At 25.1% G+C, this 17,278-nt stretch overlaps 1 protein-coding gene across 1 annotated transcript in view; it reads left to right on the forward strand.

Annotated features, from left to right (window-relative positions):
- Positions 1-17,278, forward strand: part of LOC119603705 — a 139,995-nt gene extending 122,717 nt beyond the window's left edge. Inside the window, exons 7-10 of the mRNA XM_037955834.1 lie at positions 10,588-11,208; positions 12,746-13,337; positions 13,394-13,542; positions 15,855-17,278. Of these exons, the coding sequence (XP_037811762.1) occupies positions 10,588-11,208; positions 12,746-13,337; positions 13,394-13,542; positions 15,855-15,944 (1,452 nt within the window). The 3' untranslated portion in view covers positions 15,945-17,278. The remainder of the gene's footprint in view (positions 1-10,587; positions 11,209-12,745; positions 13,338-13,393; positions 13,543-15,854) is intronic.

Below are 17,278 nucleotides of genomic sequence, written 5' to 3' on the forward strand. Positions count from 1 at the left end.
GTTAGAATACTCTACATTGGGAATAGTTGGATGAAAGACAAATTTTACTTTTATATTTATCGCCGCCCTAAAGTATACCCCAAGTTTTAACATATAACATTTCCTTAGCATATCTAATAATACAAAGTTCTTGGAATATTCTCGATTATAAATGAAAACGAGAATTTTTTAACAAAAACATATACATATTTTCAAGTATTTCATATATTTTCACCTCTTGCCAAGTACAGCATTTCGAATTCGTTATGACCATCAAAATCTGTATATTTATTGTACTTAATATTTTTTTTATCTTATATTTATGACTCATGCAAATTTAGTTTGATTGTAAGTAAATTATATGACATTTACAGTCAGGTTTAACAAGGCATTTAATACAGGTTTCTTTTTAGTATTTTTTGCTTATTATCAATCACAAAAATATGGCGTACAAATAATTTGACAACCTTCTAGGGATGTCTTTTAAAAACAGCAACAATAATTAACCTTAAGATTTAAAACAAAAGCCATAAATAAAGTTTAATATGAAAATTTTAGGTAAAATATATAATTTAAAAGAGAACAGAATTGCAAAACAAAATTTCTTTTAATAGAAAATGTTCTCTAAAAGACGAAGAATTTTTTGTTGAGAGAACTTAATTAGAATTATTGTCCCATGATTCCCAAATTCAGTATCCGGGAAGTAATTACTTAAAATGTTCCAATCAATATTGCTTATATATGTTATATCCGGTAATATTCTAAAAATCTTCTCTAATGAATTTAATTTATAGAAAATTTTCTATTTATACCTAAAATATATTTAAACATATCACAAACCTTCTAATTTATAATTAAATATTTCAAATCAATTTGTAAAACCGAAAAAAAAACTAAATTTTTCAATTATTGCTTATTTGTTTAATCATCAAAAACAACTTATGCCGTTTAACAGCTGTTAAACTTGTTCACTTGAACTTTGTCCTCTTTTCAATTGTAAAGTCAAGTGTAATTCAAAATTAATAACTTCTGCTCTAAAATTGTAAAAGAAGTTTGTTTAAAAAGTTGTTTTTTGTAATATTTAACACATTTTTAATTAAATAAAATCATGTTAATCAGAGTTTAATTTATGTGTTCTTCTTCATTCGTTTCAATACCATGAACGTATGTTTTCATATAAATATACGTTTATTTGCAAATGTATACATAAGTATGTTTATGTTTGTTTGTACATATTATTTAAGTGCAATGGGTCTTGATCTCATTAATCATAAACATCTGTTGATTTTAACTGATTTATGAATATGAATAAATATTTTTACTTTATGTATAAACCAGCAACAACAAAAACAAATAAAATATTGTACAGACAAAGAAACAAATAAACAAACAAATAGACAGACAGTTGAAATCCCGGATGGACGGACAAAAAATAAAACGAAGGCAGCGGGAAAAGCGTGAATTTATATAAAACATTAATTAAAATTTTCTTAAAATTTCTCATTCCAACAAATATTCAAGACTATTCCAGGAATTTTTTTAACATCAAATTGTATACTTTTAGGTAGGAATGAAAAATGATATTCAGTTGGAGTGTAATTTATACCCATACATTCTCCTCGCCAGTGATTTTGAAATGTCTGATTTGCGTTTTCTCTCTTTTATTTTTTAATCCCAACCAGGCATGGAAAATTGAAATTTTAAAATGGTTCTAACCAAAATAATACTAATACAAAATTTCGGTAGACTATAGACTAGACTAAAAACTAGACTATAGACTAGACTATAGACTAGACTATAGACTAGACTATAGACTAGACTATAGACTAGACTATAGACTAGACTATAGACTAGACTATAGACTAGACTATAGACTAGACTATAGACTAGACTATAGACTAGACTATAGACTAGACTATAGACTAGACTATAGACTAGACTATAGACTAGACTATAGACTAGACTATAGACTAGACTATAGACTAGACTATAGACTAGACTATAGACTAGACTATAGACTAGACTATAGACTAGACTATAGACTAGACTAGACTAGACTATAGACTAGACTATAGACTAGACTATAGACTAGACTATAGACTAGACTATAGACTAACTATAGACTAGACTATAGACTAGACTATAGACTAGACTATAGACTAGACTATAGATAGACTAGACTATAGACTAGACTATAGACTAGACTATAGACTAGACTACTAGACTAGACTAGACTATAGACTAGACTATAGACTAGACTATAGACTAGACTATAGACTAGACTATAGACTAGACTATAGACTAGACTATAGACTAGACTATAGACTAGACTATAGACTAGACTATAGACTAGACTATAGACTAGACTATAGACTAGACTATAGACTAGACTATAGACTAGACTATAGACTAGACTATAGACTAGACTATAGACTAGACTATAGACTAGACTATAGACTAGACTATAGACTAGACTATAGACTAGACTATAGACTAGACTATAGACTAGACTATAGACTAGACTATAGACTAGACTATAGACTAGACTATAGACTAGACTATAGACTAGACTATAGACTAGACTATAGACTAGACTATAGACTAGACTATAGACTAGACTATAGACTAGACTATAGACTAGACTATAGACTAGACTATAGACTAGACTATACTATAGACGAGACTATAGACTAGACTATAGACTAGACATACAGACTTAGACTAGACTATAGCTAGACTATAGACTAGACTATAGACTAGACTATAGACTAGACTATAGACTAGACTATAGACTAGAACTATAGACTAACTATAGACTAGACTATAGACTAGACTATAGACTAGACTATAGACTAGACTAGAGAGCTAGACTATAGACTAGACTATAGACTAGACTATAGACTAGACTATAGACTAGACTAGTAGACTAGACTATAGTCTAGTCTATGCGAGTGCTGCGGTATTTTTTTCATATCAAAAGTACTTAAGTACTGAATTTTCCATGCCTGATCCCTACTATGTTGATCGTTGCCTACTTCAGGGCGTATGAGTGTTGTTTATTTTATTTCAATATTAAGTATACGTATTGAAAACTAAAACTTTTCAGTTTCACCTCGTTCTTGACATGATTTTTAATTCTTATTTTTTTATACAAATAAACAAATTTATAAAAATCGTTAAAATTTTATTAAGAACAATATGGATAATATAAAGAAGTGTTCCAAAAAATACTCATAGAATGAAAATAAACGGCAGAAGATTCAGCCAATATACGACTGTTTGGCGTACATAAACACGAAATGAACAAATTTTTATTTTATGTATGGCAAAACGTTTATGCGAAAAAAAGAAGAATTAACGCATTTGATTTGGTTTCGAATTGAATGCAAGCATATAGTAGTAGAAGAAAAATATAATAAAGGATGAGGATAATACAAACAACACTGCTCGACTCAACTCTGAACAATATAATTTTCATTAAAACTGCTAAAAGGCAATTTGAAGGAAATAAATGAAGTTTTAATGAGTAAAAATAACACATACTGCCCTGCAGGAAATGGAACTAGTACCAAACTAGTATTTAACTAGTACCAAAATCACCAGTACTAGTTCCCAACTGTAAACTTTCCTATACCATCATAATGCTCAAATTAACATTGAGTGTGTTTGAAAAATTACTAGTACCATTAGTTCTAGACTTATACTAGTACACTTCGACCCAATTGGGTTCTTTAGAACCAGTTTGATACTAGTTCTAATATTCATAAAAAGTCGCCATAATTGGTGGTTTTGCTCTTTTGAAAGCCTCCTGCACAATTCCAAGTGAAAATTACTACACAACTTGTTTTTTATAAGGTTTTATTTCTAAAGATACAATAACAAATGTTGTAAATACATTTACCTAACAATTCAATATGAAAGTTTGAAGAAATTCTGGTTCTATCCGTATCACCATCATTGATTTCATTATGTCCAAAAATTCCCTTCAGGTATATATCTCCATTTCGTTATAAAAACATTTGCCGTACGATAAAACAAATATTAAACTTACTGCAGTTTTTAAATTTAATAGACGTACTTACATAGGGATTTGCCTGCAACCGGACCTAAATTTGCATGCACTATTTATCCTCACATTTGAAGGGATATGTATGAAAATATCGTTTTTTATGCAAAATGTTTCAAAATTATATTTTAATAATTTAAAAAAATTATTTTTTCCAACACATGTCAAACAAAAATCAATCTACAAGTGGCGCCATTCAACTACTTCTAGTACTAGTATTTTTCCATATAAACTCTAACCCAATTTGTACTAGTGTCTGTTGTTCTAGTATTAGTACTAGTGGCATTAAGACAATTATCGCTTCATTTCCTGCAGGGTGTGTATTGTTCTGCATTTTTCTTGCCATTATTTTATATTATTTTTTTAGTATTTAAACAAGTACGGGGGATATGCATATACATAAGAACAATGTATAAAAGCCGAGACATGAATTATTTTCCATTAAGTTGTTTATTTCTTGTGTATGTGTGTGTGTGATAATGTGTATGTTTGTTTTTTTTTAACAACAGCAAATGTGTATGTTAACAAATAAACACCCAATGTTGTTTTTGTTATGGCTTTAACTTTTGTTTTTACCCCTTCTCTCTATTAGACAGCCTTTTTATATACACATTATGTGGCTCTGGCTGGGGTTAAAGTAATTTGCAGTTGGCTTATCTTCATTTACGTGTTTTTTTCTTTATTCCATTTTTGTAATTTTATAACTTCATGAAACCAATAAAGCCAAGCTACATCAAACTATACCAAAAATTTAAAAAAATAACATAAAAAAACTCAGGCATTTTATATGATGGTAACTCTTTTATAACCAATGTACTGCAGCGACACCAAGATACAATACTCCAGCAACAGCAGCAACACACATTAACATTATTTGTTGTACTAAGCATTCTCGTTTAGCTACAACTAAATAACAACATCAACCATAACTGGGCTACAATATTATTAAGCTTTAAAAATAACAACACAAATTATGCCAATAATTTTTTTTTTTTTTTTTTTTTTTTTGTTTTCTAAAGGTTTAATAAATGAGTGCAATCATACACCCAGAAAAAATAGTAAAAAATTAAAAAAAAACAAATATATAAAGAGAAATTTTGGTTTCAAAATTTTATATAAAAAGAGAAATTTTCTATAAAATATAAATTTTCCCAAAATTTTCTATAAAAATATAAATTTTTTCCAAAATTTTCTATAAAAATAGAAATTTTTCAAAAATTTTCTATAAAAATTTTCTATTGAAACAGAAATTTTCCGAAAATTTTCTATTGAAACAGAAATTTTCCGAAAATTTTCTATTGAAACAGAAATTTTCCGAAAATTTTCTATTGAAACAGAAATTTTCCGAAAATTTTCTATTGAAACAGAAATTTTCCGAAAATTTTCTATTGAAACAGAAATTTTCCGAAAATTTTCGATTGAATCAGAAATTTTCCGAAAATTTTCTATTGAAACAGAAATTTTCCGAAAATTTTCTATTGAAATAGAAGTTTTTCCAAAATTTTCGATAAAAATAGAAGTTTTTCCAAAATTTTCGATAAAAATAGAAGTTTTCCTAAAATTTTCTATAAATATAGAAGTTTTCCGAAAATTTTCTATAAAAATAGAAATTTTCCCAAAATTTTCTATTGAAATAGAAATTTTCCCAAAATTTTCTATTGAAATAGAAATTTTTCCAAAATTTTCTATTGAAATAGAAATTTTCCCAAAATTTTCTATTGAAACAGAAATTTTCTGTTAAAATTTTCTGAAAATTTTCTATTGAAACAGAAATTTTAACAAAATTTTCTATTGAAACAGAAATTTTCCCAAAATTTTCTATAAAAATAGAAATTTTCTATAAAAATAGAAATTTTCTATAAAAATAGAAATTTTCTATAAAAATAAGAATTTTCTATAAAAATAGAAAATTTCCGAAAATTTTCTATTTTTCTATAACTTTTCCCAAAAATTTACATAAAATAACAAATTTTTCGAAAGTTTTCTAATATAAAAGAAAATTTTCTACATACCCTGCAGGAAATGGAACTAGTTCCAAACTAGTACTTTACTAGTACCAAAATCACCAGTACTAGTTCCCAACTGTAAACTCTCCTATACCATCTTAATGCTCAAATTAACATTGAGTGTGCTTGAAAAATTACTAGTACCATTAGTTCTGGACTTATACTAGTACACTTGGACCCAATTGGGTCCTTTAGAACCAGTTTATTACTAGTTCTAATGTTCACAAAAAGTCACCGTAATTGGTGATTTCGCTCCTTTGTAATCCTCTGCTAAGTTCCAAGTAAAAATTACTACAAAATTAGTTTTTATATTGTTTTGTTTATAAAAATTCAATTCAAATAAAAACTTTTATAAATATGTATGTACATTTATACAAGTTTGAAGAAATTCTGGTTTCTATCCGCCCCACCAACTTTGATATCGTGGGTTATACATATAATGTCCACCAAATTGCATTCAGGTATTGCCTTAAATACATTTGCGATAAAATAAGTACATACATACATATGTATGTACATATGAAACTCATTGCAATTTTAAAATTTAACAGACGTACTTACATGGGGCTCTGTATCCAAGTATACCTAAACTGTCATTCACTATTTATCCTCTAATTTAAAAGGAAATGTTTGTAAATTTCCTTTATTTTATGCAAAATGTTTGAGAATTATATTTTAATAATTTCAATAATTTATTTTTTCCAACACATGTCAAATAAAAATTGGTCTGCAAGTGGTGCTCTTTTAACTACTTCTAGTACTAGTATATTTCCATAAAAACTCTAACCTCTTTTGTACTAGTGTCTGCTGTACTAGTAATAGTACTAGTGGCTTTTAGACAATTATCGCTTCATTTCCTGCAGGGTATGTAAATTTTCAGGAAAAAATTTTTTCCAAAAATTTTCTATAAATAGAAAAAATTTCTTTAATTCTTTCCATTAAGTGAAAGGGCTTATCTGCCTAAATGTATTTAAATTATTTAAATTTTTGTTGAAATTTATCCCACTGTATAATACTTTCATGATTGGTTACGTATGAGTGTTTCGAAATGTCATTTAAATTAAATATTAAGTATACGTTCTGTATGAAACCCATAAAACATAGCACATAGAATAAATATCAATTTGAATATGAAATTTTTCATATAAACATAAGCTATAAATGGATTTTCAGTTTTCCTCTGACAATTCTAATAATAGTGAAGCGTCAACATTTGAATTTCAAATTGAATATAACTCATACGTATAAAATTTAAAATTGTTTAATATTTTTCCAGCTAACTATTGCTATGAGTGTAAACTACATGTTCTATTTATTCAGTTATTTTTTTTTCGTTTAAGTGGCAAACCACTAACAACAGTATGAGATTTTAAACATCTTGGTATGTTACCGTTATAAACCAACATACTCATACAAGTACAAAATATCTAAATTCGTTTGTTTTTAGAAAGTTTTTTTTTCGACGTTTTCATAATTTCGTAGCAAAAAAAAAACATACAAGTCACTTTTTCTTACAATATACAGACATACACATAATAAATACATACATACGTAACATACATACATAAGTGTGTTTGTTTATTAGTGTTATAGGCTTTATTGTTTCATGTTGCACGCGATTGCAAATTAACTTAATTTTTGAACAATAACAACAATTTCTTTAATGGTCTATCAGATTGTTGTATTTTTGATCTTTTCGTTTTCTTTTTTTAGCTTATGATTATTATTACAAACATATTTAGTTGAGATTTGTTGTAAATCTACAATATTTTCAAAATGCATTTTCTTTGTTTTACTTATTTGTGTTTTTTTTTTTTCTACAAGTATTTTTTTAACAGCGTGAGAAATAAACATAAGAAATAATCTAGTTTATGGTTGACATTTGTCGCATTTGCATTAAACAGTATTTGGTTGTTCTTTTTTTTCATATCATTTTAAAAGATATTGTTTATAATAACAAGACTTTTGTAATAGAAAACTATTAAATTAGTTTTATCTATGTCAATCAATTTATTTAATGTATTTAGGAAATGTATAAAGGAAAGTAGTTTTGTAGGTGGTTGATCAAATCAAATGATTATAAATAGATTAAATCAAATCAATACATTTCGTAAATTTGAAATAACGATTTTATTCATTCAATAAATTTTTATAGAACAAATTTTTTTCTTTGTTTATAGAAATATTCTATTTAGAATTCTCTATAAAGAACAAGAATAAAGAAAATTTTCGAAAATCCCTCTATATAGAACAATTTTGAAATTTTCTCTTTTTTTGTGAATTTTCGAACTTTTTTTCTCTTTTTATACAAGAACTTCTTTTTTAATAAAAAATTTATAAAAATTTCTCTTTTAATAGAAAGTTTTCAAAAATTTTCTCTTTTTTTAATTTTTTTCTTTAATACTAATTTTAGAATTTTCTAAAATTTCTCTTTTTCATGGAATATTTTCGGATAATTATTTTTTCATTAAGATTTTTTAAAAATTTACCTTCTAATAGAAAATTTTCAAGATTTCCCTTTTTAAGAAAACAGAAAATTTTCAAAAAATTCTCTTCTAATAGAAAATATTTAAAAATTTCTATTTTTTTAGAAAAATTTCCAAAAATGTCCTTTTTATAGAAAATTCTCTAAAAAATTTCTCATTTTTATAATTTTCTGAAAATTTCTCTTTTTTATACTATAGTAGGAAATTTTCTGAAATTTTCCCTTTTTAAGAAAAATTTTCTCTTTTTAATAGAAAAGTTTCTGAAAATGTTTCTTATTAATAGAAAATTTTCTGAAACTTTCTCTTTTTAATAGAGAATTTTCTGAAAATTTCTCTTTTTAACAGAAAAATGTCCCTTTTGTAGAAAATTTTCTGAACCTTTCCCTTTTTAATAGAAAATTTTCTGAAAATTTCTCTTTTTAATAAAAAATTTTCTGAAAATTTCTTTTCTTAATTAAAAAATTTTCTGAAAATTTCTCTTTTTAATAGAAAAATTACTTTTTTTAATAGAATTTTTTTTTTATAAAAAAAAAGTTTCAGAAAATTTTTGTTTTTATAAATAATTTTCTGAAAAATTCCCTTTTTTATAAAGATTTTCTGAAAATTTCTGTTTCTATGGAAAAAGTTCTTTTCACAGAAAATTTTCAGAAAAATTTCTCTTTTTAATGGAACATTTTCTGAAAATTTCTCTTTTTAATGGAAAATTTTCTGAAAATTCGTCTTTTTAATAGAAAAATTAGTCTTTTTAATGAAAAATTTATCTTTTTTATAAAAAAAAATTCTAAAAATTTTTGTTTTTTAGATAGTTTTCTAAAAATGTCTCTTTTCTATAATAGATTTTCTGAAAATTTCTGTTTTTATAGAAAATTTCTTTTCAGAGAAAATTTTCTGAAAATTTCTGATTTTATAGAAAAAATTCTAAAATTTTTTTTATAGAAAATGTTCTGAAAATTTTTGTTTTTATAGATAATTTTCCGAAAAATTCTCTTTTTTATAAAAAATTTTCTTAAAATTTCTGATTTTATAGAAAAGGTTCTGAAAAGTTCTGTTTTCATAGAAATTTCTGATTTTATAGAAAATTTTCTGAAAATTTCTGATTTTATAGAAAATTTTCTGAAGATTTCTGCTTTATAAAATTTTCTAAACATTTCTGTTGTTATAAAATTTTTTAAAATTTCCTTCAAAATTTCTCTATATAAAGAAAATATTTCGAAAATATCTCTTTTTATTGAAAAATTTTCCAAAATTTATAATTTTATAGAAAATTTTCAAATATATTTTTCTTTTTATAGAATATTATCGAACCTTTTTTATCGTTGTAGAAAATCTTCGAACATTTCTACTTTTATTTTATATAATTTTATCTCAAATATTTAAAAATTTTTTCTTTTTTTTTAAATATATTTTTTAAGAAAATTTTTCTTTTAATAGAACTTATTTTTTGCAAATATTTCAAGAGAAAAATATTGAAAAACATGTTTGCATTTTATGAAAAATTTTTGAAAATTTCTTTTTTAAAAAATATATAAAATTTTACTTAAATTTTTTTATTAAACAATATAAATTTTGCCAACATTGATTTAAATTATAATTGTTTGCAGAGCATATAATTATTAAGATTGTTTACAATTTGCGTGCTTTAAAGCATAAAAAAACTATGAAAAAAAAATGTTTTAAAATACAAAAATATGTAGCGTGGTAAATACCACAATGACCCAGACATGAAAGCCGCATTATTTAAAAGTTTATTTCGTAAATAATAAAATTAAATATTAAGAATAAATAAACATACACACATTTAAAATAACATGAATAGTTAGGTATATAATTATTTAATTTTAAAAGCTAAACATTTAAAAAAACACATCATAAATATAAAATATAAAGGGATTTAAATAAATATGTAGTTATGACATTTATGCGAATAGTTTTGCAACAATTATATAAAGTTTTAGGAAAAATCCTTAATAGTAGTTTCCTTTTTTGCACTTATAAACGTTTTCTTAACTTACACACACTCACAAATTTACATTAACCTTAACATTTACAGGATCCCAATTATTACAATAATGTACAACAACACCAAGCACCCATAAATTATAATAATACTAATAATAATAATAATTTTGCTCGTGAAAATAATTCACCTTATAAACAAACTCAAAATCAAACTGATTATGAAGCGTTTCCCCCACAAACCCCTGAAACCCCAATTATATTGAAAGACAAACAATTCAGTAGACTACCATCTCATGAACCTAATAGTGTACCTTATCAACATCACCAACAACAACACCATCAGGAACAACAATACCAACCACCTCACATCCCACAACAGCAACAACAAAACTATCACCAGGAACAACCTCAATACCAACAACCTTTATATAATCAACAAAACTATCCACACCATCAACAGCAACAACCACCACAACAATATCAACCTAATCCACAAAATGTTGCTTATCCCCAGCAACAACAACAGCAACCCCATTATCCACACCAGGAAGAGCAACATCATCAACAACAAACCCTTCCTGGTTGGAAACCCATACGTCCACCTCAGGCTAAGCCTGAAACTTTATTTACCAGTGCCTATGGTGTTAGAGAAACTACTCCCTCTGTAGCTACTCCTATTTATCAACAACAATATCAAAATTATCACCAACAGGTACTGCCAATTAGCTGAGAATTCTATACAAAAAAAAAACTATTGGCAGCTTTGATTTTACTGTTAAGCTTTTACAACAAAAAAGTTCTTAAAAAAGCTTAACGGAAAAATATGTGTAGCTAATTTCTCTACCAGATAAAAATAAAAGCTTTTTAAGTATTTTAAAGTTGTTTTTAGCACAACTGTAGCTTTTTAAAAGCTTTTTTTAAAATAGTGTTAGTATTACTGTGCTTTTGTCAAACTTTTAGTTTGCTAAGAAGAAAGCTTTTTAGACTCAGAACAGTTTTCAAAGGATTTTGTTATAATAATGAGGTTTCTTTTTATTAAGTAGGAGAATTTTTAAAAGTTTTAGTTGTAGAATATGTAAAAAAAGCCTTTTTAAACTGCTTTATTAACCTTTGAACTTAAGCAGCTTTTGTATAATTTAACTACTAAAGTACGAGATAATACCTAATTATGGAGATTTTAGTATTTTCTCTTTTAAAAAAAGAGACATTTTTGAAAAAATTTCTTTTTCATAAAACATTTTCTGGAAATTTTCTCTTTTTTAATAGAAAATATTTGAAAAATTTCTCTTTTATAGAAAATTTTCAAAATATTTCACTTTTTATAGAAATTTGTTTGGAAATATATCTTTCTTTAGAAAACATTTTCTGTAAAGTTTCTCTTTTTTAATAGAAAATGTTTGGAAAATTTTCTCTTTTTATTGAACATTTTCAAAAATGTCTCTTTTGATAGAACATTTTTTAAAATTTTTCAAAATTTCTCTTTTAATTGAAATTTTCCAAAATATATATTTTGTAATTGAAAAGTTTTCAGAATTTCTCTTTCAATTGAAAAATTAAGGGTTTAGGTCACGAATTTAGTTTCAGTTTGTTGCCATCTTAACTTGAACTAGAAAAGATATTTCATATTTTTATAAAGATTTGGAGTCCAAAATGTTTTAATTACAATTTGTTCTATATTTTATGTAAAATGTAATTTAATATTCTAAAACATGGTCCCGGACTCAAATCAATTATGATTTGAAGTGCCATTTAATTCTATGTATTTTTGTTAGCCCCACTATATACTCTGTTATCTATTCTCCATAACTGTAAATACATGTAAATATTTAAACATAAGGCTTAAAAAATAATTAATAATTAATAATAAATAAACTGCTTTATTAATAAAACTAAAAACAAATTTGCTTTTATTTTCTTCTAAAAATTTCAGCCATTACAGCGCGCTTAAATGATAACCATAACACTAAACTTAAACCTAATGTCTCTATATTATAATAATACCTAACCCAACATTAACTCCTAAAACACACAAAACTAATCACTGTCTGGTCTTGTCTTTTTTCTCTCTCTCTTTCCCATACATATATTTGTTGTCTCCCCATTCTATCTGTTACTTAAAACCACCAACATCCCATCAACAAAAACAAACAAAAAACTGCACCCTGACATATGAAAAATGTGTACGTGGAAAAATATAAACAAAACCTGCATGTAAACTTGATAATTGTGGCCCTATAAACGATATATAGCAACAATATCGTGCACCATCCTATGATAACCAACAACATCAGCAATATCAACAACCTCCACAACATCAAGCACAACAACAATATCCCCCACAACCTCAGTATCAAGCTCAGGCTCCAGCACAAAATCAATATCAACAACAACCTCATGTGGGATCGCAATATCAGCAACCCCCTCAACAACAATATCAACAACCTGGCCAACCTGCTTGGGCTCAACAACAGCCACAACAACAATATCAGCAACCACCATGGGTGCAACAACAACAACAACCTCAACAGCAGCACCAACAACCTCAATATCAAAATCCATCCATAAATCAATATAATCAAGCACCTCATCATCAACAACAACAACAAAATCAATTTGTACCACAAACCAATCAACAACAATTTAATTCTTATTCACAGCCCCAACAACAACAGCACACCGTGTCTCACGATCAGGTCGATCAGCAGCAACATTACCAACCCCAATTGCCACAGGAACAACGTGGCGCCAGCCCTGGTATTATAACTTTGCGCAAAGAGGCACCAATTACCCAAAAACCAGCACCCGTTTACGCATCTCAGCCCGCAGCTACTAGCTATAGAGGTAAGTATTATTGAACACAAATACCCCGTTTGCCCCTGCTATACATTAATTTAAAGAATCTTCCACCGACTCGTTAGGCGGCTCCAGCATGCGTGGAGACTTGAAGTGGCCACCACCAGAATACAAAGAGGCTGCTGCCAAAGAAAATGAGGAACGTCGCAAATTGGCCTTGGGCCCAGTATGCAGGCCAAGAAAAGTCAATCGCGTAAGTGATTTAAAAATAATTTATTTACGATTTTTTATTTGAAGAGAAATTTTCTATAAAAAAAGAGACAATTTCGGAAAATTTTCTATAAAAAAAAGAGTTTTCCTACAAATTTTTATGACAAAGAAAATTTTGTTGAACATTTTTTAAAAAAAGAGAAATTTTCCGAATTTGTTTTTATAAAAAAGGACATTTTTTTAAATTTTTTTTTATAAATGAGATTTTTCCAAAAGTTTCTAACAAATTTTCCTGAAAAATTCTATGGAAAAAGGAAATATTTCGAAAATTTCTATATAAAAGAGAAATTTTCCGAAAATTTTTTATACAAAAGAGAAAATTTCCAAAAATTTTCTATAAAAAGAAAGACTTTCCGAAAAATTTTTGTAAAAAGAAGAAATTTTCTACAGAAAAGAGAAATTTCCCGAAAAATTTCAATATAAAATGTAAATTTCCCAAATAAATTTCTATATAAAAGAGAATAATTCCGAAATTTTTCTATAAAAATTAGACATTTTCCGTAAAAGAGAATTTTTTCTAAAATTTTCAAAAATTTTCTTAAAAAATTTTATATATAAATTCTATAAAAAAAAGATTTTCCGAAATTTTTTTATGAAAAGAAGAAATTTGTCTAAAATTTTCTATAGAAAAGACAAATTTCCCGAAGAATTTCAATATAAAAGTGAAATTTCCCAAAAATTTTCTATATAAAAGAGAATATTTCCGAAAGTTTTCTATAATAAATAGAAATTTTCCGAAGATTTTCTATAAAAAGGATAAATTTTCTTAAAATTTTCTATAGAAAAGAAAAATGTTCTATAAAAATTATAAATTTTCCAAAAATTTTCTATTAAAAGAGAAATTTCCGGAAAAAAATTCTATACAAAGAAACATTTTCTATTAAAAAATATACCGAAAATTTTATATAAAAGAGAAACTTTCCGAAAATTTTTATATAAAAGAGAAATTTTCCTAAAGTTTTCTATAAAAAAAGGTACATTTTCCGAAAATTTTCTATAAGGAGAGAAATTATCCGAAAAATTTAATATAAAAGAAAATATTTCCGAAAATTTTCTATAAAAAGGAGAAATTTTCTGAAAAAAATTTTGTAAAAAGTGATATTTTCTTAAAATTTTGTATAAAAAAGTTAAATTTTCTTACGATTTTTAGTAAAAAACTAAAATTTTCGACAATTCTTTTTAAAAAAGTGTGAAATGAAAGATTTCTTTATAAATGGGAGAAATTTTCTATATAAAGGAGAAAATTACAGAATCTTTTTCTATTAAAAGAGAAATTTTTTGAAATTTTTCTATTAAAAAAATCGAAACTTTTCGAAAGTTTTCTATGAAAAGTAGAATGATCCTAAAATTTTCTATAGAAAAGAGAAATTTTCTATGAAAAAGATAAATTTTCCAAAATATTTCTATGAAAAGGATAAAACTTCTATAAAAAGAAATTTTTTTCAGAAAATTTTTTTTTAAAGAAATTTTTTTATAAGTTTTCTTTAAAAAGAGAAATTTTTCTTTAAAAAATATACATTTTCAAAAAATTTTCCATGAAAAATACAAATTTTCTGAAAAAATTTTATAAAAAGTTGAAAATTTTCTAAAATTTTATATAAAAAAGAGAAATTTTCTATAGAATATTAGGAAATTTTCTTAAAACTTTCTATAAAAATAGAAATTTTGCGAGAATTTAAAATTTTTTTTTAAAAGAAAATTTTCTATTGAGACATTTTCACAAAATTGAGACATTTTCACAAAATTTTCTATTCAAAGACAAATTCTGCGAAAGATTTCAATTAAGAGTGAAATTTTAGAAAATTGAAAGAGAAATATTCCGAAAATTTTATATTTCTAAGAGAAATTTTGAGAATTTTTTTCAATTAAAAGAGAAATATTCTGAAAATTTTATATTAAATGAGAAATTTTCTCAAAATATTTCTATTTCTAAGAGAAATTTTTCGAAATTTGTCTATCAAAAATAGGAAAAATTTCTATTAAAAGAGACATTTTCAAAATTTTTCTATTGAAAGACAAAATTTGCAAAATTTTTCAATTAAAAGAGAAATTTTGAGAATTTATTTTTCAATTAAAAGAGAAATATTCCAAAAATTTTATATTAAAAGAGAAATTTTGCCAAAAATGTCTATTTTCGGAAATTTTTCTATTGAAAGATTATTTTTCGAAAAGTTTTTATTCAAAATAGTTTTTTTCGAAAATATTCTATTAAAAGAAAAATTTTTCGTTTAATAATTTTGTCAATTTTCTCTTAAAAGGCAAACTGTTAATATAATTATTTTTTTAATTAAACAGGACTACACCTCATTCTTTGCCAAGAATGCTTTGAGTCATCACTACCCCAGCTATAAGGTTCCTCCAGGCACACAACACATGATTAATTAAACTGGCCACTTTTATTAGCAATAGTAATAGGAACTACAAATTTAAAAAAAAAAAACAGAAAGATGACGGAAACCCCACTGCAAACTAAGGAAATGATTTAGCCATAATGTTTAAGAAAAAAAAAACTTAACGATAAAAATTTTACTAATAACCTAACGAAAGAACTAACTTTAAAGAAAAACAATGAAAAACAAATTAAAGAAAATTACAATTTAGATAAAATTTCAGAAAACAAATGTATGCACTTCCTAGTTTTAAGGCTTAACTTAACTTAAAAAAAAATGTATAAAAATTTAAGAATACAAAATATGGCTTTAGTTTTTGTAATCAGGTTTTTTCAAAGGAAATATAACATCACTTCCACAGCAAATATTTTGTATTCTTATAAAGAAAATAATAATAATTTATTATATAAAAATGTTGCTCAACAAGAAATTATTTATAAAATATAAAAAAAAAAATATTGAATTTTATTATAATATTAAAAAAAGAAACGTTTGAAAACTACTTAAACTAAAGGCTTAAGTAGTTATAGAAATTTATAAATATTTTAACGATCAAAATAAAACTAATTTTTTCTTCTTATATGTTAAATAAGTTTTAGCTAACCCCACAATTAACGAACACAAATAAATATTTATGTAAAATGTTTAATATATTTATTTGTGTAACTTTTAAATGTTTTAAAATAATTACTTATTCAAACGATTATATTAACCTTTAAAGCTTTAAAAAAAAATATTAAAAAAAAAATATTAATGCTCAATACAAATTAAAATAAATTGTTATAAATATTTAAATACATTATTTAGAAACTATAGAAAAAAGAGAAACGTGAGAGTATTCGTCTTAAGATCCCAACAAGAGAAATGCGCCAATTTTTTTATATGTAAAACAACAAAAAACAATTAATAATAATAATAATAATAATATTAATAATATTATATAGAAAATTAAAAAACGACTTTAAACGTTTAGTATTTAATACATAATGTCTTAATAAAAATACAATCCTAAGATATCAATAAATCATATAAATCTTCTTTTGCCATAAGAAGATGCATTATGTGTCAAATACTATCTTTAGCTAAATGTTTAGTTTCTTTCGATTCCTTTTTACAATTTACTCATTTTTTGCCAATTTTTAATTTGAAATTATTTTAACATCATGCAATTCACTATATACAGAGAGAGGATGCCAATTGCAGTAATTTTAAATTTTAATTTGGCTTCAAATAAGTTTATTGTCAAAAGAAAATAGAAAAAACAAACATTAAAGCCACCCAAAAAAAAAACCTACCAATTCTTCTCTATCTATTACCAAACTATGACTT

Source organism: Lucilia sericata, unplaced genomic scaffold (genome assembly GCF_015586225.1).
Source record: "Lucilia sericata isolate MDLA Ls3-8-SP2 unplaced genomic scaffold, ASM1558622v1 Contig000327F_arrow, whole genome shotgun sequence".
In the NCBI taxonomy this organism is placed as follows: Eukaryota; Metazoa; Arthropoda; class Insecta; order Diptera; family Calliphoridae; genus Lucilia; species Lucilia sericata.